Source organism: Ursus arctos, unplaced genomic scaffold (assembly GCF_023065955.2).
Source record: "Ursus arctos isolate Adak ecotype North America unplaced genomic scaffold, UrsArc2.0 scaffold_17, whole genome shotgun sequence".
In the NCBI taxonomy this organism is placed as follows: domain Eukaryota; kingdom Metazoa; phylum Chordata; class Mammalia; order Carnivora; family Ursidae; genus Ursus; species Ursus arctos.
In genome coordinates, this window is record NW_026622841.1 from 12,924,075 (window position 1) to 12,940,105 (window position 16,031).

Genomic DNA, 16,031 nt, shown 5'->3' on the forward strand with positions numbered 1-16,031 from the left:
TCAACAAATAGCCATAAGGTAAAATCGAAAATTGTCAAGTGCTGTAATTTTAATGTTGATTGCTACATACCTAAAAGCTGGTTAAATTACAGTTTTATTGAATGCTAACGAATTATTACTCCCCTCCTGCACAGAATTTTTAAAACTCTTTGCTTTCCCAGGCTTATAATTATGGTGACCACATTTTCCATACCCAAAATTAAGACACATGGTCTGACAAAGGATTCTTGTGCCCTTTCGGGGTGTGAGACCACCCATAGTTGGATTTTTTTTTTTTTTTTTAAGCAGGCTTTCATAGGCAAGCTCTATAAAAATAGAAGTTTGTTAAACAGGCGTGTTTTTAGACTTTTCATTAAAAATGACCATACAAACAGGTATTTTATTTTGTATCTGAATCAACATGTTATATCCTAAAGCACTGTTTTACAGCTGAAGGGTATGTGTTAGCCTATTCATAAGAACACACTGCTGGATCAAGTAATAATACTGCCATTATCCAGGTGTAATAAAAAGGTCCCAAGTGGTCTGCTCCAGGTCTTTAATTTCCCTTTTGAAGATAGAGCTCCTTATTTGACTTTCAAGGTTCAACATTTTTGAAACTTGCAAATGATTACCATTGAGGCATGCCAGCTGTGAGCAATTGTGAGCAGCACTTCTTGAAAAGAGGGTTAAAGCAGTGGATTTTTCTTCCTTGTTCCCCCACCCCACCCCCCACCCCCCGCTGTTATCATCCACGGTTTCTATACATGTAATTTTTTACAACAGGCCGTGTGGATGGATACCAGCTTGGGCTGCCATAGTCCCAGGCACGGGGCTTTTGGACTTCGAGAGATAAATCAGGTCAGTGTCGCTCGTTGAAACACAGTGAAACCAAAGTGTGCTTGAGCAGATATTAAATGACTTTCCCAAAGCCACACAGCTTGTCAGTGGCACAGCCAACTCCTCATCCCCAGCATTCTGACCAATGTGGGTTCCCATTTTCCTGGGGATCATTGCTGACCCATGAGCCCTTGGGACCAGACTTCTCCCATGAATGCTTTGAGGCTGAAGTACCAAAGGATATAGTTGAAGCCACCACTCTCCTTAATAGATGATTTTGAGCCTTTATTTTGTAAGATGGCCACATGTGTAAGTTAATTACCTGAATGCACTTCAGAATAGATCTCTTCCCTCAAAAAATACGGACAAGTCAGCCATGAAGATGATTCATCTTTACATTCAACCTCATGTCACTATAACCACCTATTCATTTATTCAGTGACTCTTTATTGAGCACGTGCTCTAGGGCAGGCACTTGTCTGGGTTCTATAGCTATAGCTTTGAACAGACAAACATTCCAGTCCTTTTGTGGCATATATGCCATTGGATGATGCCAATAAATGTATCCAAAAAATGAGAACTCTCAGCTTGCTCTAAGTTGAGATGACCCTGGGCACAGAAGCTAAGGAAGGAAGAGTGAACTGACGTTTAGTCGATGTCTGCGGCTTTGGCGTGTGCTGTGTTGGATGCCTATGAAAGATGAATATGATTATCACTATGATGAGGTACCAAGGCTTGGGAATGTAATCGATCTTGTTCAAGGTCATGTTAGTAAGGAAATAAATCTACTCTGGTGTCTTCAGGACCATTCTAGATGTGATCATATGCTTTTAGAACCATGTATTTGATGCATGGCCACCTCATGGAAAAATAAGTTGAAAAAACTTAGGGCACATTTTTGCCAATGTTAATAATCAATATCAAGAAATGTCATGTCAGGGGGTGTCTTGGGTGGCTCAGTTGGTTAAGCGTCTGCCTTCAGCTCAGGTCATGATCCTGGAGTCCCAGGATCGAGCTCCCTGCTCCACTGGGAGTCTACTTCTCCCTCTCTTTCTGCCCCACCCCCCGGCTCATGTGCTCGTTCTCACTCTCTCTCTCTCTCTCTCCAATAAATAAAATCTTAAAAAAGAGAGAGAGAAATGTCATGTTATTGGACTCACTTGCAATGTCATTTGAAATTTAGCTATTAAGTCCATGTTCCCTTTACCATTTATATCAGTTTATGTTTCTGAATCACAGTATTCAGTATAGTACTCTCTACTTTTATAACAAGCATCTTCCATAGACACCTCACCCCAGATTAGCCATTTGATGACCACAATAACATGTGCTTCTCAGATAACGCATGACCTTTCATTTGGCTCAGAACTTAGTGGTTGACTTTGCTAAAAATAGGTCTTTAATGGTTGAGTGTGACATTCATCACGGGGTACTGATATTCGGGAGTTTCTCTCTTCGTATCATGAAGCAGGCCCATGTATGGCTGCCGAATTAATGAACCTCATTTCTTTGACGAGACACATTAAGCATGTCAAAGATCGTTCCCTGCATTTTTGTCCCTAGAAGTAGTTAACAGGGAAGTATGGAAGCTGCCAGTGCTTGGGAACCCTATCCCTTTGGTGTATCTAAACACAGAGGCTAGACTGGGATGGTATTTCTGGGGAGGAGTGAGAGGCTGGATTAAGTGTGGAAGCTGGGGCATGGTCAAGGGGTGAGGGGAGAAGGTCTTTTGTTGACTTTGGTCTTGACCAAACAAGGGCTGACGAAATGGCACGTGCTGTGGTTGTGGTGTCACGTGCTGACATCATTCCAAGAGCCCAGCTGCTGTCAGTGCTTCTCAGAGCCTCGTTGCTGGCGTGACAGCTGTCAGGGGCTTCAGCTCCTCTCCTCCCTGCAGGCTTTGGTCATCTCTCTAGTTTGGGGTCTTTGTGGAAGAGTTGTGTGTCAGTTTATCTATCACCCGAAATACTTCCCATCATGCTTAGGCCACCATCCAACTTAGAGCTCTTGAGCTCATCTGTTCTCACCTGCCCATGGCTCGCTGGCCACATGGGCTGAATCCCTGATCCTCTCACCCAGCAAGCTCACCCCCCTCTTGGGTCCTTCTACTACCTGTGACCTCTACCTGGATTGCACTCCTCCTCCTCATCCCAGGGCCCCTCCTTCTTGCCTTTCAAATGTTTAAATGTCACTTCCTCGCAGAAGCTCCCCCTGATCACTGGGGCCTTCCCTCTCCTATCTCCCCGCTTTCATTTGCTGGAGATTTTCGTATTATACAGTTGGTGCTTTATGTGTGTATTCTTAGAGCTCCAAGAAAGCAGGGACCATGCCTGTCTTATTTGCCACAACATCTTCAGCCCCTAAAGCACTGAGTACATAGTAGTTAAATGAACAACTGTCAAGTGAAGGAGGAGGCACCCAAATTGTAGGCGACTTAAATGTCAAAAAACCAGATTTTTTTTTTGTGATTTCCCATTTCACCTCAATATTTAGCAATTTCCAATTGGTCAGCGATTAATTAATTTCATACAACAGCCTGTCCTCAGTATCCAGTGCTTTTTTAACCTTTGCAAACTAACTGTCCTAAAACCTTCCTCTCTGGCACCGATTTCAGAATCTCTGCTTAATGCATTAGAAACCTTTCGGGCTTATCCTGAATTCCAAGGCCGGCTTCATTTCTTCAGTAAGCAGCCGCTGTGCACGGATACCCACAGCAAGTGATTTCACAGAAACCTGCTTCAGATACTTAGAGAGAGTTTGATGTATTTCACACACAAAAAAAGCACTTTTTCATTTGAGTAGGTTAGTGATGCTATTGACCTGTTTCTGAATATACTGGAATCTCACTAAAATTTTTCTGGCTAGAAAGTGGAATTCAGTGGAAAATAGGCCTATCATAGACAGATCAAGGGGATTTATGGTTAATAAAATAAAGATTCTCAAAGTGGCTTCATTTTCTGGGGCAGCCCCAAGGTTTCTAGGGCTCAGAAACCATTGCCCAGGACTTGGCCTTCAGAAGGGGAGCCAGGAGAATCCCGTTTTCCCTTGCAGGTGGGAGGGGGGTAGTGGTGGTAGCAGTCTTACTGTCTGAACGTGGGAGGTGAGCTCTGCTTAGTCCTACAGTATTGTTGGTGTCCAGCTTCTAATACTTTATGGAACATGTCTTCGTGCTTGGGGTGAGGGGGGTCTTATTAATTTGGGGAGAAAATGTAGATTGAGTTTCCAAAACTGGTATTTGGAAAACTTTCTGAAAAAAGTTTTTTTAATATATTAGGGTCTGCCTTTGCATGAGCAAATCAAAGAGACCAAACTGTGGCATAGAGTCATCCAGTCAAGCTCTTCATTCCAAACCAATTACTTTTTTGGTCTAACCTCAGTGATGCAGCTGCTAAGCGGGAGATAGTTATTCAGAGCGCGTGTGACAGAGCTGTGTTGGATTCTGACTAGGGAAGTAGTCTTTTTCACATTTTTTATCTTGGGAGGGGGGCATCTCTTCCTTTGCTCAGTTTGAGAGTAGGAGTGACATAAAGACTTAAGTATGGTAAATTCTCTAGTTAGCTAGAAGAGTGAAGTGTTCTGGTTAATTCAACGTTCTGTTTTACCCAGAGGTATCCAAAAGACCACTTCTCTATGGCCAGTGTTTATAGAACTCAAATAGAACAAACTATACGTAATACCAAAACTATACCAAACACCTGTTCATCTCTTTCAATGATCAGAAGATACTTCAGGATCTCACCAAGCCTCAGGTCATCAAGAGAAACAGCAGTTATTGGGATTTGGGGCCAGTAGAAGCCTGGCCTATTACTGCTGGCTGAAAGCGGCACTTGTGTTTCCCAGGGGGAGAGTTGGGGAGGGGTCTGGGTGGGTGGGAAATGAGGGGGAAGGGCTTTGATATCTTCATCGCTGTCACCAGAGGTGAAGGCTGGCCATTTCCCAGGTCTCATCAAGTGATCTGTGAGGCTTTTATTGGGCTTATAAATACTCAGAAATACAGAGACCCTAAAGAGAGATAATGTCTGTGAAGTACCCAGTGGTGAGCCTAACACACGGAGAAACCTTGAGTAAATGCAAGGTAACTTGGATGCGTTTATCTGTGATTTGTTTGGTTTATTGTAGCTTTTTTCTTTTGAGGGCCGGGGAGCTCTTCCTGGCCTCCTTCTTGGCTACAAGGACTTAGATACCTAAGCTAGGAGGAGTAGAAACTTTTCAACCTCTAGTGTTGTTTACATTTCTAAAGGAAGCGTCTACAGATGAGAAATGCAAGAAACTATCATGAAGTAAGGGTAAATATTGAAGGGTAAATATTTAAATCAGTTAAGATTATGACTTCAGGTTGTACCGTCTTCTTTGGGACATGTCTGGAAAGAGAGAGAATTAGGAGAAGCAAGTGTAAAACAGGGTTTTTTGGGGTTTTTCCCTCCACACACCAGTAAAGGAAGGTATATTCTCATGAATTTTTTGGAGGGCAATTTTGACCTCAATTTTGAAAATACTAAGTTTATGTACCCTCTGACTTAGCAATTTCACTCCTAGGGGTTTTTTCCTATATGTATGAAAGGGCATCCATCATAGCATTATTTTTCTTGTTTTTGCAGCAGAAGCATGAAACTAACTGGGGAAGAAAAAGAAATATGTGTGTAGAAGGCTGGCTAAATGATGGTCAATTGATATATGAAATTAAATACAGCTATCAAAAAACATGATAGATGTTCATGAACTCACATAAAAAGATGCTCCAGATCACTGCAGAGTAAAAAAATTGAAGTCTGTATGGAGAGTATGATCTCACAGATGAGAAAAAAAATTAGATACATATATATGCATAGATTTTTCTGGAAGGATGTAAAAATACTGTTCTATTAATATAATATAATTGAATAATTGAGTATTATAAATTAAGATTAATAATTACGACTGAGTAATACAAATTAAGATTAGTTAATGTACCCATATTGTTTATAGTAAAATGGGTACTATTATTTTTAAATTTTTTATTATGTTATGTTAGTCACCATACAGTACATCATTAGTTTTTGATGTAGTGTTTCATGATTCATTGTTTGCATATAACACCCAGTGCACCATGCAATATGTGCCCTCCTTAATGTCCATCACCAGCCTATCCCAATCCCCCACCCCTCTCCCCTCTGAAACCCTCAGTTTGTTTCCCAGAGTCCATAGTCTCTCGTGGTTCAATCCCCCTTCTGTTTACCCCCGCCTTCATTCTTCCCTTCCTTCTCCTACCGATCTCCCTGCTATTTCTTATGTTCCATAAATGAGTGAAACCATATGATAATTGTCTTTCTCTGCTTGACTTATTTCACTTAGCATAATTTACTATTAAAATATTTAAAAGTTAGCTGCTTACATTTGTTAGCTACTTTCTAGTTTGCATTATAATTTGTTTATCACATAAACAATTAAACTTCGGTCCAGCTAAGGGTCATTCATAATTTCCAAATTGATGTTTTTATTGTTTCTCCAATGGTATCAAAGATGTTGGTGATCACACTGGTCATTATTACTGAGCTAGGTGCTAAGCACTTGTACTTATATTTTCTCTAAACCTCACGAAATCCTGACAGATGATGAAGAGGTGGAGACTGTAATCACCGACTTAAGTTAACTTGCCAAAGTTGTGTAGCCAGGAAGTTTGGGAGCTGGCCCTCAAAGCCGGCCTACTGCCAAAGACCGTGCAATTTCCATATGTCATTCTGCCTGAGATATGGCACTGGTGAGTGAATTTCTCAGAGAGTCTGTTTTGTTGTTGAAACAGATAATTTTGAAAAAGATAGAACACATGCTTTGCTTGTTTGCTATTTTCTTGCTTTCTAGCACATTCCATTCACCATTGTTATTATGTATTCTGTGCTTCACATTTGTCTGAACTCTGAACATATAGCTAGGAAGCTAATGGAAACTTCCCAAGCTCATTTCATCTGCTGGTATTTCCATAGTGGAAATGCCAACCCTGTGTTAGCGGGGCCATGTGGAGCATGCCATCTGAACACTGCTCCAGCCTTCAGTGTTGGACCTGATTCAGATTTGAACGCCATACCGTCGTTTATTTTCTTGAGATAAAGAACAAAGAAAAATAAAAAAAGGAAAAGCTGCTTTTGAAACGTTCAAGTAATGTAATTTTTCTTAGTTGAACTAATTTTAGCCTCGGTCTGGTTTTGATTTGCAAGATTGCCACAGTTCCATAGGGTACACCCGGTGTGGCTGTGTAGAAGTCACAGTAAAAGTCATAGAAAGGCCCTTCCAGGGGTGCCTGGGTGGCTCAGTAGGTTAAGCATCTGACTCTTGGTTTTGGCTCAAGTCATGATCTCAGGGTCATGAGATCAAGCCCTGAGTTGGCTCCACGCCCAGTGCAGGGGTAGGGGGATTCTGCTTGGGATTCTCTCTCTCTCTCCCCCTTTGCCTCTCCTCTCTCGCTCTCAAATAAAAATAAATAAAATCTTTAAAAGAGGGAAGAAAAAAAGAAAGGCCCTTCCAAGCCCCCATCTCCCTTCTTTGCTTTTCTGCTGCCCTTTATCTATTCTTCAATTCAGCTCTTTCCTGAGACCTGGTCTTTAGGTGATCCTGGCATTTTGCAACCTTGTAAGATCAGTGGGGTGGGCAGAGCTACAGGACTGTGCCCACCAAATAGGGAATCCAATCCAGTTTTAGGAAAACCTTTTTTAAACTAAGTCCACAAGAAAAATAATCGAAGTGCCCAGTTATCTGTGAAGAGAGAACAGAATGTGCGGATGCCCAGAGGTAAAAGAGAACTCAGTGCATTTGTGCAGCTGCAAGGCTCCAAGGGCCTGACCTTCTCTTTTGAATGAGGATATTGACTACAGATGAGTTCCTTGACCTTGTTCAAGGTCCATAATATCAGGGTACAGAACCTCATAGAATAAGCGGCTTTGATTCTCAACATCCCTCCAACACCATTACTGCTTCTGAGGGTGTTTAGGACTCGTATCTCTCGTGGCTGGTCACACCAGTGCCATCGTCCTAAATTCACACTGGCAGATGACACAGCTGGGCATGGAAAAACCTTAGGGACTCCTGTGGAAGGGATAACTGCTGGTTCTTGGACAGGGACTGTTGGCATATCCTTCTTTTAATCTTTTTTGAAGATTTATTTATTTATTTGAGACAGAGAGAGACACAGAGAGAGAGTGAGAGCGTGAGTTGGGGAGGGACAGAGGGAGAAAATCTTAAGCAGACTCCCTGCTGATCTAGGAGCCTGTGGGGCTAGATCTCTCCACCCTGAGCTCATGACCTGAAAGGAAAACCAAGAGTCAGACGCTCAACCGACTGAGCCACCCAGGGGCCCCACATACCCTTTTTAAAACAGGGAAATGCTTAAGGCTGAAGTGTCTGTTTTCAATAATGAAGGTGGATATTCACATGAGGGGAGGACAAAAGGAAACAGAATGCCCCAGCCTTAGGCTAAGCATTTGGGCTATTTTTATGTGTCAGGGACAGAAACATCAAATGACAACTCTTGTTTCATTTCTCTTTATGCATTTGGCACTAAGGCCCACTTCTAAATCTTTAGTTCTATTAACTCCTTACAATACACAAACCTAGTTTTGCAGTAACTCCAGAATTTTGGGCTCTCGTCCGTCCTCCAGCCAGTTAAGGAAACCTTTCTCTGAAGTTCTTTTCCTTATTCTATCTTATCATGTAAGTTTATTTTTTGCCCATGAATATGAAAACCAAAAAGATGAAGACCAAATTTGAAAATGCATGTGTGTCAATGAACTCATCAACCTGAAAAAATAAGAATAATACATATATATATTGGACTTCAGAAAGTCTACCGTGTGAAAAAGGCAATTGTACTTGTAAAATTGTACTGTTTTAAAATAACAGATCTATTCCAGTTCAAGGTCAGTCATAAATGGAATTGTAAAGGATAAGAAATAATACATGGTTACTATTCAGGGACAAGAATGGTTGTATCATGTACAAAATGAATTTAGTTAAAAAAGAACCAGTAAAATGCTACTCTTCTAATTGTCAGCAAATTTCCACTAATTATAAATTAAATATAGTCAGCAAATCCCTTAGATAAAAAAGCTAGTTGAAAATTGAGAATCCTGTAGTAAATATGAAGCATTGTTGGATACATTAGTCACATGTGTGTAATAAAGACAATAAATCGACATAAGTATAGCTATGATGAAATGTGTATAAAGCACTTTGAACTCCACAGAAGTAAGCAAAGTATAAATAGATAGCATGCTCGGGCAGAGAGAAAATCAAGTGCTATTTTAGCACTTGGGCTAGTGATAATTTATTATTCAGGCTCTGCAGCTGAGTCAATGTTTATATGGTGCTTTATATTAACTGAGACAAAAATGGTCCGTACACATCACTGTCTTGGATAGATCACTGAGTGATCAACAGAAACGGCACCAAACAGCCACTCCCCGACAAGCAAGGGATGTATAATGTTTTCAGTATTCATCCTAAAAATCGAAGATGTTCTGAGGATTTTGTCTGATAATAAATATGACTCAAAGAGAGGTGGTGGAGCAAATGTAATGGAAAAAGACTGGAAAGTGGTTAACATTCCAAAGTCAGGGCCCAGATTGCCTGGATTCAAATCCCAGCTGTGTTGACCTCGGGTAAGTCACTTAACTTCTCTGGGCCTGCCTTGTTTTCCTCATCAATAAATGGGGCTAATAATGGTACCTACCCCATAAGGTTGTTGTGACAGTGAAATGGGTTAATACAATAAGGCAGTAAGAAGAGTGTCTGGTACAGAGTGACCATAAGCTTTTCTCCTCCTTTCTCCGGCTGTGTGGATGTTTCTTCATGACCATTTCTTGAGCACCTCCTGTCAGGCCTTTGTTCCCACCCTGCTTAGCCTCGTCTGTACCTTATAAAGTTCAGGCAGTTGAGCATTTGAATCCAGGTCTATTTGACTTCAAGACCCACCCTTTTTATTGTGACACTAAGCTGCTTTTTCCTAGAAATACTTCTTTCAGAAAGCCTTTTGAGATTCACTCCACCCAATTCTGGCTCACTCCTTTATCCGCTTGGGCTATGTCTTTATTTGTGCCATTGACTGTGTTTGATTGTTTCTTATATCTATCTCCCCAACTGAATCCTGTGTTCTTTAAGAGCAGGCATCTCTCATACTCCTTCTGAGGAACGTTTCTGACTGGAAACTCAGTCTAATTATATTAGAATCAGGGATGGCTGAAGGAATAAACAGATCAGAATTTACATAGATGTGAAATTTTCCACGTAGCTAAGGAGTGGAATGGATGCTTGCCCCTCCTTGCACCGTGGAAATTATGCACAGCGTCCAAGCCCTGTGAAACTCTGGTCATTTCTGAATCCAGTCTTCACTCAAGAAAAGTGTCTAAATTCAAGAAGTAGCCACGGAAGGCCTTCAACAATGTGTCGGGCTACCAGCACGGGAGGACTAAGAGCATGACCTCCAAGGGGCTCCTGAGGGTGGCATTGCTTGCAGGATTCACCACATAGAAGGTCTGAACCTCATCACGGCTGCTCAAAGACCTGATTGGTTCATTCCTCAAAGATACATCCATCTCCCAGGGGCTGACTCCCATTGACGGCCCCCTGGACAGGTGTTCAACCTGCAATGCCAGCATATTGATTTGTAAGCAGACACAGATGCTTACCTGCCCCGGCCCATGGTCTCTCTGTGGGTAGATTTTCTTGGGAAGCCAGATGAGCTTCCAAAGTAGCTTGTTGAGCCCCGAATCTGAACACGGGAAGTTAGGAGACTGTGTTGGTGGTCAAGGTAATGGCACCAAGATGATGTCTCACACTTATTCCTAAGAAAAGGAGAAAGGTTGGCATGAACACTGCGAATGTTAGCCTTTCTAGCTTACTGAACAACAGCTGACAAGTCTCCGTTCTTATTGGTGTCGTCATCCCCTGAATACATCCATTGGGATGTAGTCACACCTTTCAGGATCCAGTCCATTCTGTTTCTTTAAGGTGCCTTTTTCTTTCCTGCTCTGACTGCCCCGTATTTGTGCCCGTGTGAGCCCGGACACAGTGCATGTTGGAGCGGCAGGGCCCCGGGGCGAGCTTCCTACACCGTGGAACGGAGGGTTGATGCTCTACGGTGAGCCACCTTCGAAAGAAGCTCAAAGTCGGGCAATAACAGAGGAGTAGAGTTGTTCTTGCTAAAAGAAATTGCACCGCTTAAAGTACACAAGAGATAGGAAAGAGAAGAGAGCAAAGGAATCTCTCCAGCAAATGTTTACTGTTCTAACAGCGCGATTACAGATGTCCGTATGGAGTTCTCAGACATGCTTTTCCCAGGGCCCCACAGAGGGCAATGTCAGGGTCTCCTCTCCCTCTAAACTCCTGCCGCGCATGTGCCCATCCAAACGCCACCCCCTGTCTTCTGTCACCTTTTCAGAGTCGGTTTAATTCTTGATGCCTTTGAAAACCCTCTCATTTAGAAGCTGCTCCAACTCTCCGAGGTACCCGCAGGCACAGCTGAGCTGGCGGCCAAGTGTGGGGCCCCATCTGCAGCTGTCTCTCATGAGGAACAGCTGTCCCAAGCCGAGTGAGTGATGCCTCTGTCCCTAACCATCTCTGTACACCCACCTCCTCGCAGCAAGGGTGCAGTGAACAGGAAGCCTGTGGGATCTGGGACGGGTCCCAAGACACCAGCTCCTACGGAGGGTCCGTTTTCCTCACCTGGGGAGCTGGAGGAGCAGACACGCCCCCTCTGCTTTTCTTCCCTTCTCATTCCTGGCCCACAGCCAAGAACAGGGGTTCCAGGGGGTCTTTTCCAGCACTCCCTGGTGGCTTGCACTCAGGGGACACCCTTGCCCCTTCTGTACCCTGATCTGCCAGCTGGGCGGGCTTCATGTGGAAAGTTCTCCTTGTTAACCTTTCTCAGCCTTTCCTCGTCTGTGGCAAGTAGTGGGTTTAAACTCCACCTTCAGTATGACACGCATTTGCTCATTCAGTGGTGACCTCCATGCACCAGGCTTGGTGCCAAGAGCTCGGATACAGTGCGTGCTTTCCGCAGCAGTACCCTGACTTCTGGGGGGTGCAGAAGCCTCAGCTGTTTTAGTAATGCTCCGTTTCCAGCCTGCTCATTGCTGATGGGCTACAGTCCACGTTATACACAGACTCCTTTTGCAGCGAGTTGTTCTTGTCCTCAGGCAAATGCCCAAGGTAGGAACATGGGGTTTTGTAACAATCTGAAAGACTTCCTGAAGGAAATTGGTGCAAAGCAGAGCTCTATGTAAAATTTTCCATCCTCTGCCACGTCCATGTGTCTGTGCGTGTAACGAAACCAGGGAGCTGGTTTGGAGCATGGGTCAGTAACGCTAGTTTTAAGGTCCCCTTTATGGTGTGGGTCTCACCAGGAGAGCCGAGGGGGCACAGGCACCCCTTGTTTCAAGTGCGTTAAGACGGAGAGAGGCTGTGGTCGCTGCTGTCTTTCCCATTACACAGCTTGTGGCCGTTGCCTGGTCCCCAGCAGAGACCTGCCAAGGCACACCTTGCGCGTTGAGATGTTGGGATTCTCACCACATGTGCTCAGCCAGGATAGCCAGATGTTTTTTCATCTGATACAAGTGTCACTGGAGGCCACCTGGTGCTTTTTCACGGGGCTTTTTTTTACAACAGCAGGCATGTGCTCAACCACCTTCTAGGCCTGGGCATGTCCAGGTGACTTCCTGGTTCTGCAAGCTGCGTCTGGCAGACCTAAAGAAAGCAGGTCTCCGCAATCTTAGCTGCACATGAGGATGACCCAGGAGTGTTTATTTATTTATTCAAGATTTATTTATTTATTTGAGAGAGAAAGAGAAAGCAGCTTACTGACTGTGCATCCCTAGACTCCACAAGTGGAGGAAGAGGGAGAGAAGCAGACTCCCCGCTAAGTGAGGAGCCCAACACGGGGCTCGATCTCATGACCCTGAGATCACGACCTGAGCCGAAATCAAGAGTCAGAAGCTTCACTTACTGAGCTAGCCAGGTGCCCCTTTAGGATCGCCCAGGAGTATTTAAAAATCCTGATGCCCAGGCCACATCCCAGACCAATTCCACCAGTCTCTCTACAGGTGACACTCAACCTCCTGAGTGATGTCACTATGTGAGCAAGACTAAGAGTAGCTTCTCTAAAGAAAGGGGAAAGGGCGAACGCAAAGCAAGACAAGGGAGAAGGACGGAATCAGGACTAAGGGAAGAAACTAAGGGCTGCCTGGGTGTGGTGGAGAGCGGTGGTACAGCCAGCACGCACCAGGAGCTCCCCCACCAGAGGGCCACTTGCCCGCCCAGCCCCTGGGGGGTGAACATGAGAAACCGAGGCAGCCCTGGGATTCAGTTGTGCTAGAAGGCGCACAGCAGATGTGCTGTGCTTTCCAGCAGATGAACAGCTTACTGACTGCGCACAGCAGATGTGCTTGTGCTTTCCAGCAGATGAACAGCTTACTGACTGTGCATCCCTAGACACAGTTCATGTAACCCTCTCTGAGCTGCTGAGTCCTTATCAGTGAAACAGGGATGGTCAGCCCCACCTGTGGGGTTGTGTTGTGGATTTGCTGGAATGACAGTGAAGTTGGGCACATGCCAGGCATTCCGTGATAATAGCTTAATAATATAATTAGAAGAAATTTACTTTTCTGTTTTGATAAAACTTCACCAGCTCTTCTCATCAGTTATTTCTCTCTGCTCTCCTGAAAGGCAGTGGTTCTGAAGTCTTGGTTTAGGAGAGCTGACAAAAAGTAGAGGCCTGGGCTCACAGAAGAGCCCCACGTCTATATTTTTACCAAACTCCTGGGTGATTCTGATATAGCCAACGCCAAGAGCCTTTCTATAAGGGAAAGCCAAATCCTCACCCTCTCTGTAGGGGAGGACGTGGAATGCTCTGTACCTGAGCCTCTCCATCTTCCACTGGTTGCTGCCAACCTCCTAGTTTCCTGAACCTTCTAGTGATGTCCATGAACTTCTGCACCCCAACACGGAAAACAGGGGTTACGAGGCATGTTGGGGCCAGCAGCCACACAGCAGGGTAATTCCACCTTTCATTTACAAGTCAAACTGAGATGAACTCTAAAACTGGCATCCTCCAAATTAGTAACCTCTAGCCAAACAAGGCAAAAATCTCTTCATTTCTGACTAGAGAGGCAAAAATGAGTGTGTCTCTCCCTTTTTGTACTTGATTGCCCTGAAAGTGTCTCGATCATCAGCTATGAGAGTGCAAAATGAAACAAAGCACCATCTCAGTGTTAATATTTATTTTTAAAGACACAAGAAGCCTCTTGGACCAGGCACAGTGAATCAGAGGGTCTACGCACTGACAAGTTTCCATGGGTGTTGTGAGGCTGTTGACCTGCGGGAGCCCACCAGGACCCTCGATGGCTTTACTGCTTATTGTTTTTGTTGTAACTATAATAGGAAAAGAGATGTGTTTTCCCGTGGGAGCAGCTACTGTAGGGGCCCTGCCCCGAAGACCCAGCCCTCTCCGAATGGCTGGAGAGGCAGGGAGCACTGGCGATGGGGCCCCACCACGTGAAGGGTGTCTGCTGACTATCAGTGGGAGAGCCACGGGCTCTGCACTGCAGCGTCAATCCCCGTGGCTTCTTGGAGGCAGAGTTCTCACCAGATCAGCCTAACCACCTAGCTGGCGGATAGCAGTCATTCACAGGACTCTGGTCAGCCTGGGAAAGTGGAAAACACCATGGAGACTGAGCCCAGATGGGGTGGGCAGACAGCCTGCCTCCACCTCCTCTCCAGGGGAGTGAATGCGCCCAAGAAGCCCTGTAGCACAAGGGAGCTGGCACATGTTCTAGCTTCCATTTCACAAAGGGATAGAGGGGATTCCTGCTGCAGTTTTTGCTTGAGGACAAGAATTCCTAGCAACACCAAGGGCTTCTAGAAGCTTTAGGGAGGGATTTCAGTCTCTCTCTTCCCTGCTCTTTACTATTTGGCGAGCAATTTTATACGTGACATTTATCTTCATGCTACTGAAACTCATTTTGCATAACCTGTCAGGGTCTAATAAAATATCTGCTAGGACTCTTTAGGGGATTTGGAAGGGAGAAGAAAGTAGAAAAGGGAAATGAAGGCAGGAAAGTTGCAGAAAAGGAAGACTTTTTAAAAATCCTGTCAAAACCTGTGCTTGCTTGATAGCATAGATTGCCCTCCATGTGCTTCTTCAACTGGGGACCCTGGAGTTCTTTCATGAATGAAGGGGGACATTAAACATTCATCAAAATACCTTTGTGATATGTGTCAAAATATAGAAAGGTCGTCGAGTAAGAAAACAGAAGGGTAAGTGAGTGAACAGTCGAGAATAATGGCACTCACAACAGTAAGGAAATTTCATATCTGTTGAACACCTGCTATGTGCCAGTTTCCTTTCAAAGCACCACGTATGTCAGCTCGTGTAGTCTTCATAAGAACCCTAACCTGTGAGGTGGGCACTGTTAGTGCTCTCCTCTTAAAAAGGAGGACAAGCCAACGATGACAACCTCATGACTTGAATCTAAAGATTAATCACGAAAGATTTCTTCGACGTCGGTGTCCATCCACAGAGCAATGGGAATATTCAGGCCTGGAAATGGCCAGGACGTTGGCTGAGATGCACTCCGTCCCTCGTGTGGGGCCCTCTGTCCCACACCCCAATGGGAACCAAACTCATGGGATAAGAAACTCTTTGGTGTCGCCCATCTTTCCTTGTTTTACAAATGGAGCCAGGAGAGAAGATGTGGAGGGGTATATATATATATATATATATATATATATATATATATATATATAGCTGGCTCGGGCACTTCTAAAGATTTGGAACCAGGTGAGAGATTCAAGGGCTCTGGAGGGATCCAGAGCTGTCTTCTTGAAGGCAGGGTGTTCTGTGTAGTCTGAGAATCTGGCAAGGGTGCCAAGCCAGGGAGCTTTCTTGCCCCCTCTTTCAGACCCTTTCGTCTTTCCTGCCCATCCCTTGAGAGTTTGTATTCTTTTTCTTTCCCCCACCAACTCCAGCAACTTTGCTGAGCACCTCCCTGGCCCTCAGGAAATGTTCAGACGTGGGTGGACCATTCATCCTCACTCTTGACTGCAGAATCTTTGTGTGTCGAGGGCAGAAAAGTAGGTAAAAACAGCTGCTGGCCCGGCACCCATGCTGTGCCTCTCAGGAAACCTGCTCCGGGATTCCCACGCAGGCTCAAGAATGAAAGCAGAGAACAAGCCAGAATATCCTTGCCGCT

The 16,031-nt window shown here is 44.5% G+C and overlaps 1 protein-coding gene across 3 annotated transcripts in view; it reads left to right on the plus strand.

Moving 5' to 3' along the window:
- The window catches only part of BCL2 (BCL2 apoptosis regulator), a 168,740-nt gene that overhangs the window by 106,576 nt on the left and 46,133 nt on the right, over positions 1 to 16,031 (plus strand). Inside the window, exon 3 of one of the 3 annotated variants that reach the window (XM_057313351.1) lies at positions 766 to 840. The exons of the other annotated variants lie outside the window; for them this stretch is intronic. Within the exon in view, the coding sequence (XP_057169334.1) occupies positions 766 to 840 (75 nt within the window). The remainder of the gene's footprint in view (positions 1 to 765; positions 841 to 16,031) is intronic. 3 annotated transcript variants of the gene reach the window in all.